The following is an 8,501-nucleotide window of genomic DNA, read 5'->3' as shown; positions in this document are numbered from 1 at the left end:
ATAGGAGAGTCTCTATGGCAGGGCTGAGGATCAGAGTAGTGCCCATTCATCCCCTTGATACCTTTACAGTCAGAGGCCTGGTGCCTATTAACTGAGGAAAACCACGACCATGGTTGAGAGTTGAGACGGCGACAGTGGTGAGCCTTGCCTCAGAGGACCTGAGAGTCAGGTGGCAGAGGTGAAGGCCTTTCCAGACTTTGAGGTTTCCCTTTCCCCATTCATCCCCTGCATTCGTACCTGCTCAAACAGTTCCACAGTGTATCTGGAAGGGAAGGCCGGCGGGGGAGGGGGGCTGGCACGCCCGTTGTCATGGCAGGCGGCAGGGATGCTGTTTACTGAGCGTCCAGTGTTGTAGTTGCATTCAAGTGTGTAGCTAAGACATGGAGACCTTTATCAGACAGAATCTGGACAGAACCATGGGGGACAGACTAGGTGGTCTACGAGATAATCAGCTGGGGTAGAGTGTGCACAAGTAGAAAGGGCTGATCCCCAGCAACTAGCAACTGACTCTGGCACTTCACAGAAGAAAGGTCCCCCAAAAGGTAGTGTCCCAGACTAAAGACAACCACACAAACTGTGAATCTGTCCTTTGGGAAGACTTCATCCATCCCCTGCCCCTCACACACCCTACACTGGGTTATTGTTTTCTTTGGGCAGCTATTTCATCCACTGTATCTCAGTTTCCATCCAACCTGTGGATTATCCCTGAGGCTTTGTAGATTGCAACCCGGCCGCTTCCCTCTTTAGACTGGCCATCTCTGCGGTCTCGGGCATACATATTCTTCTCTGAGAAATTGCAGCCCTGGAAGTCAAAGTGGGCTGAGTTCAAGGAGATGAGCTTTGGATACAGCATATTTTCCACCTGTTTGGGTGAGGAAAAAGGCAACTCAGAAGGAGAGACAGAAAGAAAGGATGGGGCAAGGAAGAGATGCCTAGTGTGGGGTCATGTGCCTTCACACAGCACACAGACACCTTCAGAACCATCAGCAGTAGTCAGCATTGCTTACATCCTCACTGAATGTTTGACAATATTTCTAGGTGTTGGGAAGGTATGAGTCTACCTCTTTTTAAGCCCTTCTCTCCGAAAATATAAAATTCTCCTTCTCCCCTGGTGTTCGAAACTCTAGAAAAACTATGATGCTAGTAGCTTGACCTTTCAGAGGTCATGATGTAACACAATGAGGTGCTGCCCCTTCTTGGCCCCTGCAGCTCGTTCAGAATAAGCTGCCTCTTGCCAGCCCCAGGGCTTCCTGCCAGAAGGCCCTACTCCCTCCGCGCATGGCCTGAACCTCATCTCCTGACTTGCAAAACTCCCCACACTCACATGACATTCTGCAGATTCCCACCTGGGTGTTCTCGTCACTAAAGCTGTTTCCATACATGAAGCAGCCCCTTTTGGAAGCATGTCCGTGCAGGTCCACGTAGTAAGCAACACCGCTCTCTCTGGGGGGGATGGCATCGGGGGCCAGCTGCTCCACCTCAGCTGACTCCTGTGGCGTAATCCACACGCTGTTGGGCTTCTGCTCGGCTACCTCAGTCTGTGTCCACGCCTCAGGTTTATCCCCGCTGGATGAGCGCCCAAGGTGAGCTCTGTTTTGGAGACTGTCGGCTTTCTCAGGGTCAGAGAGGGAAGCATCAGGAGGGAGATGGGAACTGTGCTGGTGCTCAGAGGGACTCTGGGAGTTCAGCCGGGAATGCACGTGGTGGTAGAGAAGCACAGCTTTAGCCCCATAGATGGCTGGGTGCAGGACTGCATCAGGCTTCAGGTACTGGCGGTTCAGATTCACTCCACGCGAGTCTGTGCTGTAGGGAGACAAGGACCAAAGCAGGGGCTTGAGGGCTGGGCCAGCGAAGGAGACACGTGGCAGATGGAAAGGAAACTGACTTATGAAACGAGAGGCTGAAGCTGCAACAGGAAAGACAACTGACGCTGGCCCTCTCCCTGGTCAGCTGTTATCCTTCCTACAGAAATCTAAAAGACAGCTCCCTCTACCAGATGCACCTATGGATATGCTGGCTTTACTCCCCTAGAAAGTGCCACTGGATGGGATCGTATTTGTTCTCGGCTCACTGGATGATCACAGGGACTTGCCTGTGTTAGGGTGCAAGAGGACTGGGAACACAGACACTACATATGAGGCTAACAGCTGCCACTGAGATGCAGGTTATAACGGGACTGGGAACAATCCACGTGGCTGGGCACGCCTCTTACCGGTAGTGACCCCGGACAACCCCATCAGGGTTCAACATGGGAATCAGCTTAAAGACAAACAGGCGACGTAGGGTTTGGGCCCGGGGATCATCAGGTCGAAGAATGAAGTCCAGAAAACCGTTGAAGACAAAGCTAGATGGAGTCTCCCCGGGATGTACCCTACTGCTTAAGAAGAATATCTGAGGTGAAGAGGAGAGCAGTTATTAGGTCATTTGCTCTATATTCCAGGGTAACCACGTGGGGATGGTGGTGGGACGAGGTGGAAACAGCCATTGGATTTCCAGCTGGTTGAGTATGCAAACTGGAATAGGAGCTGTCACACCTGCCTCAGAACGTAGGCTGAGGTCGTGTCCACGGGGCCGAGGGATAATACGGCCTCAACCTACCAGTGGTGCCTGGGGCTGGGCCAAGGCCAGGGTACTACCTTTATGCTATTTCTACTCACTCTCTTGCCTGTGAAACGGAATGGTCGGGGGGTGCTGGCATCAGGAAATAGCTGCTCTAGACGGGGCTCTCGATCTTCTCGAAGCCCATGGCAGGAACTGATCGTCAGTAGATCTACACGAAGTCCATCCAGAGAATAGCAGAGAGTCTCCCGGTGGTAATAGATGGTATCCAGGGGGCTGTAGGTGTGAAAGTTATTAAGCCAGAAGTCCCCGAAGTCCTACCAACCAGTGGGCATGGTCACCAGCCCAGGATTTGTAGGATCTGGTCCTTCACCCTAACCTTTGGGGCCTTCTAGTCCCTCACAGTGTTAAATGAGCCTGAGGATTTGGGTTGGGTCTACATTGTCAGTGGAGAAGAAAATGGCAACCCACTCCAGTATTCTTGCCTGGAGGATCCCAGGGACAGGGCAGCCTGGTGGGCTGCCGTCTATGAGGTTGCACAGTCAGATACGACTGAAGAAACTTAGCAGCAGCTACATTGTCAGAATGCAGGGAATACAACAGGATGAAGTTAAAGTTTTATTCCCCAGTTTATGGTGCCCTAAGGTAGACTACTTTGCATAGACACAGAGAGGTGGCCTCTCTTGGGGCAGGAAAAAACAAATGTGTGCTGCGCAGTGGCAGTGCTGGCTAAATTCTGGGTGACTGATGGGACCTGGGATATTAAGAGACTTGAAGTAGGCAGGTGATGAGTGGATGGTGGGATGTCAAGGTCACACAGAAACATCTGTCAGGGGTACCTGAAGTCCCACATGCTGTACAGAGAAAAGAACAGATGAGGTTTGGGGTCAGGGTTCTGAGGGCAAACTCCAGGAGTAGCAGAGGTGCTCTGCGGTCCAGGACTACGTGACAGGAAAAGAATGGGGTTGGCACCTGCTGTGGGTAGGGCTGTTCTCCAGAAAGCGCTGGTCTAGCTGGCTTAGCAAATCCTGGCAGTCACTGTAGGAGAATGGGTAGCAGAAGGCGAAGAAGGTGGTAGCCCCACGGCCTTCCACAAAACGATGAATGAAGGATAACACAAACTGCGTCTCTGTCATCTGAGGAGCAGAGGAGGAAGAGGGAGGGGCAACACGCCATTGGTGTCAGAACTAAGAACCTACTGGGTCGACCATCAGGAGCTGACCTCACACCCCCATCACTTTTACCAACACCCCTCCCTCTGCGACACCCCATGACAACCAGCTCCTTCTGGGCTTCCCGAGGCAGGGGCTTATCATGGACTCCAGCTGGCACCAGAGGGACCCAAGTCTGTCCTTCCTCCTCATGGAAAATTTACCTCAAAGGTGGGCCGGTCTCGAATTCGTTCCCAGCGTGGCCGAGTGGGCAGTGTACGCACAAAGGGAGCCATGCCCTGGGAATACAGCTTGCTTTGCTTGTTCATGTTCATGATATTGATCTTGATGAGTTTCCCTGGAGTTCCTCCTCGGACGCTGAAGTAGAACCATGACCTAAGGGCCAGAGTAGGAGAGACACATCATTCTACACAGGAGGGTTGGAGAGGGGCTATGTGGGAGGGTTGGGGGTGGAGGGGGGGACTGGAGCAAGCCAAACTGGGAAAGGGCTACTGGGTAGAGAATGAGGAGGGGGATGGGGTGGGAGAGGAGGGGTGGTGTGCTGGCATGAACTCTCAAAAGGCTAACAGAAGACGCAGGACCCCCTCTCTTCCTTCTTCCACCCTCCATTACTTTCTTCTTACCTGTTCCCATTCTCAAATTCCGTTTCAGCACAGTCTGGTCGGGTCCACACATTGAATTCATAGTCAGGGGAAGAGGCAATGCTGCTGGTGGAGGCTGATGCCCCACCCGCTACTCCTTCCCCATCATTAGACACAGATTCTACCTTCTCCACATGGGCTAGGTTCCCTGAATCAAAGCGAGAACTGAACAGCAATCCCCCACAGCGCAGCTCCATGGTGGGGCTGGGAAAGCATCCTCCTGCACCACTCAGGCCCTGAGAGCTGGGAAAAACGTGGGGTAGGGAGGAGAGGGAAGAAAAATGAAAACGTGTTCTTTGGGTATCGCTGGGTAAATGAGAGCTCCTCTAAGGGAGTACCATAAGAAGAGGCTCTCTTTCCCTTTAAAAAAGGTACATGTGGACCTCCAGCAAAGGCCAAGAATAAGCAATATTCTGTCCCCACACTAAGGGTTATAACTGACTTCAAAGGACCCTATTTTACCACAGTGTGGCTATTCCAAAATGAAATACTCAATGACTTAAGTATGTCGAGAAACACTATAGACTCTAAGCTTCTTTGCAGCCCAAAGATGAGAGAAAATAGGTCCAACTGCCCAAATCTAGCCATGATACACCAACTACAACATAACGCCAGCTTGAAAGATGGGTCATTCTGGACCTCCAGTTCCTAGACTGGCTCCCTGCTCTGGAGAAGAGCAGAAGGGAGAGAACCAAGGTTCTAACTTGAGATAGACAGCTCTCTCTCTCCACTCCTCTGCTTTCACAAGTACTGACCCGGCATTTTTCTGCTGCTTCCTCAGCCCTGGAAGGGCTGGTTCTTTTTTTTATTACCCCATGCCTATTAATTATGAAAGAAAACTAGACATGTGGCCTTTGCCAAGCCAAAGTTAACTGGGCAGAAGCTACCTGCTCACATGGAGACTGCAGCTTAATCCCCCTAAGGGTACGAGTCTATTCCACACCGCCCCTCTAAGCACCGAGGCCCCTGAAAAAGATACCCTAGTAGCTGTGGGTCAGTAATGGGTATTCTGAGTATCTCTAGACAAGTGGCCCATAGAGACCTACTTGGGGACGGGGGATGGCTTCTCGACCCACGACTCCGAAGGACCCTCACACCAGGACCGAGCTTGCCCCAGCTTGTTGGCTTGGGATGGGTAGGGGCGGACTCACACTCGAGGGAGGCTAACAAGGAAGGGCGTAGGGGTCAGAAGTGAGGCCACAGGCGTGGGGGCGGGGCGGGACCAGCCTGGGCGAGGGGCGGGGTGGCCCAGCCGGGTGGGCTTCCAGAGGGGCTGCGGGCCGCTGAGCGCTGAGAAGGGGGCGGGCCGGGGCCCGCACTCCACGCAGAGCCCCTCACCTCTCTCCGGGCCGGTGATCCCGCTCCCTCTCCCGCTAGCAAGGCGCCACCTGGGCCCCGGCACCCGGGCCCTCCACCCAGGACCCAAACAAAACCCGAGCGCCGCGGTGCCGGGACCCCGCTCTGCCAGGAAACAAGAAGTCTCACGCCTATTGGCCGCGGGCACAGCTGGCTACCCGCCCAGTAAGGCACGCTGCCATTGGTCAGTACACCGGGGTTCCCTCGCACGTTCAGCGGGTACCTGAGCCGGTGCTGTTTGCGGGCTCGACCTGCAGGCGCGGCTGGAGGATTCCACCCGTGTCTTCTCGGAAGACGGTTAACGGCCTTGCTACCGGGAGGAGAAAAAGGCAGTGATCAAAAAGGAACCTGAAAAAGACTCACCTGCAAAATAAAAGGACCCCGTGTGAAGCTGATCATTGCCTACCGTACTCCTTTGTGTATTACAAAACACCCACAAGGTTCAGCCACTCGCGGTTGGGGAAGTCTTCCAACGCATGGGGCAAAAACCGAGTGGAGGATGCGGGCATCGATCCCGCTACCTCTCGCATGCTAAGCGAGCGCTCTACCATTTGAGCTAATCCCCCAGCTGCTTTTGGCTGCTTTCCTTTTGCCTTACAGGTTGTTCTGCGGTGTCCGCTGACCAGTGGACCCGCCGTGGCTGGGGAAATTCATTTGGCTTAGCACTGAGTGCAGTGGGACCGCGGACCGGATTTTTTAAAAGCAGGCATATAATAATTATACATAAGCAATAATAAACCTTATTTAAAAGCACAGATTAGCACTCCTTTGCATGTAACCCACAAGATAGCATAACCGTACCTCGAGTGTTTACCGCACACATCTTTCAAGGAACACCAGCAGTGCGCAAACTCAGTGGGTTTCTAGGTAAGCTTTTCTCTTGCGAGGAAGAGAAGGTTAAAAAGATCGTACGAAGTCCTTCGAGCCGGAATCGAACCAGCGACCTAAGGATTGCCACAGCTCACTCACTACAGTCCTCCGCTCTACCAACTGAGCTATCGAAGGCCCCGCTGTTAGTGGTGCCTGCTGCTGTCCCTCTAATACTTACCAAGGCCACACTCCAGGGTCTCAAAAGCTTTGAGGAGGCCTAGCGCCCACCTTCTAAAGAAGCTCCTCCAGGCTGCACAGAACAGAGGAACCCGGAAGCAGAAATGCGAGCAAAGGACGCTGCCAAAAGACCTGCTTTCCAACCTGGACCAAGGCAACACGGACCACACAGGTCCCTTCCGTTTCCGTGCTTTTTACAAAACGATAGCCCCCGACACTCCACCCGCGGTGGCTTCTACAGGACTGCGGACGCTTAGAGACCCGGCCCACGACCCTGACTTCTGATTTCTCCAGCCTGGCCAGCATGCCCACTTGCTCTACTCTCGCCAGGCGCCTGCGGGGTTTGCAAATCCGGAGGCTTACGTTCGCTATTTCCGCTCCTCGTTTCCCTCCGCTGTCTCCGCGGGCGCCAATATAGTCCTACTTTCCTCCTGATAGGAAGGACATTCATTCAGTCAATTAACCCATGTTTGTCGGGATCCAGTCTATGAGCAAGAAAGATACAAACCACGGAGCTGCTGGAGGCGAGCGGGGCGGCCCAGGGGCGGACGGCGCGAGACGCCGAGGGCTTAGCGACGCCGGACGCGGCCCGGAGCCCGGGGGGCAATCGGGCCGCTTGCCTCCCCTAGACCCCCGCCCCTGCCCTCCTCACACCTGCGTCTCCTTCCAGGGGCCTGGCTTGCCAGCCCACAATCCTTTGCCCACCAGAAGCTCCCGGGGTTTTAAAACAAAGAAACGCACCTAGAACCCATTTCGTGTGTGCGGCTCGGCTTTCTGTATGCCGGGGTGGGTGTGCGGGGAGACCCGATCTCCACTGCCTGCTCTGCGACCACCGCCTGAGCTACCCCAGCTCACAGTCGCCCCAGGCGAATGTAGGTCAGACGAGGGTTTCAAGCCCCTGGCGACTCCGACATTTTGTGGGGTCCCTCAGCTCAGTTCAGTTGAGTCGCTCAGTAGTGACCGACTCTTTGCGACCCCATGAACCGCAGCACGCCAGGCTTCCCTGTCCATCAATTCAACTCCCGGAGTCCACCCAAACCCACGTCCATTGAGTCGGTGATGCCATCCAACCATCTCATCCTCTGTCGTCCCCTTCTCCTCCTGCCCTCAAACTTTACCAGTATCAGTGTCTTTTCTAATTAGTCAGCTCTTCGCATCAGATGGCCAAAGGATTGGGGTTTCAGCTTCAATATCAGTCCTTCCAATGAACACCCAGGACTGATCTCCTTTAGGATGGACTGGTTGGATCTCCTTGCAGTCCAAGGAACTCTCAAGAGTCTTCTCCAACACCACAGTTCAAAAGCACCAATTCTTTGGCGCTCAGCTTTCTTTATAGTCCAATTCTCACATCCATACATGACCACTGGAAAAACCATAGCCTTGACTAATCGGACATTTGTTGGCAAAGTAATGTCTCTGCTTTTTAATATGCTGTCTAGGTTGGTCATAAATTTCCTTCAAAGGAGTAAGCATCTTTTAATTTCATGGCTGCAATCATCATCTGCAGTGATTTTGGAGCCCAGAAAAATAAAGTCAGCCACTGTTTCCACTGTTTGCCCATCTATTTGCCATGAAATGATGCGACTGGATGCCATGATCTTAGTTTTCTGAATGTTGAGCTTTAGGCCAACTTTTTCACTCTCCTCTTTCACTTTCATCAAGAGGCTTTTTAGTTCCTCTTCACTTTCTGCCATAAGGGTGGTGTCATCTGCATATCTGAGGTTAT

At 53.2% G+C, this 8,501-nt stretch overlaps 1 protein-coding gene and 2 non-coding genes across 13 annotated transcripts in view; all 3 read right to left on the bottom strand.

Moving 5' to 3' along the window:
- AGBL5 (ATP/GTP binding protein-like 5) overlaps window positions 1-7,284 on the bottom strand; it is a 19,563-nt gene extending 12,279 nt beyond the window's left edge. For 4 of the 11 annotated variants that reach the window (XR_825321.1, XR_825328.1, XM_010840610.1 and 1 more), the window contains exons 1-9: window positions 5,711-5,874; window positions 4,355-4,615; window positions 3,935-4,106; window positions 3,532-3,695; window positions 2,658-2,835; window positions 2,213-2,391; window positions 1,347-1,803; window positions 693-862; window positions 238-373 (exon numbers count right to left, since the gene is read on the bottom strand). Coding sequence is in view for 3 of the 11 variants with exons in the window: in XM_010840610.1 (XP_010838912.1) it covers window positions 238-373; window positions 693-862; window positions 1,347-1,803; window positions 2,213-2,391; window positions 2,658-2,835; window positions 3,532-3,695; window positions 3,935-4,106; window positions 4,355-4,569 (1,671 nt within the window). In the remaining 8 variants the exon portion in view is untranslated. The other 7 variants (XR_825327.1, XM_010840609.1, XR_825323.1 and 4 more) reach the window with 6 other exon arrangements.
- Window positions 6,222-6,294, bottom strand: TRNAA-AGC. Its single transcript has one exon. It is a non-coding gene; the product is annotated as a tRNA-Ala (tRNA).
- On the bottom strand, window positions 6,645-6,733 carry TRNAY-GUA. The gene is given in 2 exon segments: window positions 6,645-6,680; window positions 6,697-6,733. It is a non-coding gene; the product is annotated as a tRNA-Tyr (tRNA).
- Window positions 7,285-8,501: the final 1,217 nt, after the last annotated feature.

Source organism: Bison bison, unplaced genomic scaffold, assembly GCF_000754665.1.
Source record: "Bison bison bison isolate TAMUID 2011002044 unplaced genomic scaffold, Bison_UMD1.0 scf7180017864145, whole genome shotgun sequence".
Lineage (NCBI taxonomy): Eukaryota > Metazoa > Chordata > Mammalia > Artiodactyla > Bovidae > Bison > Bison bison.
The sequence above is the reverse complement of the archived record's forward strand: the minus strand, read 5'-3'. Positions and strand labels throughout refer to the sequence as shown.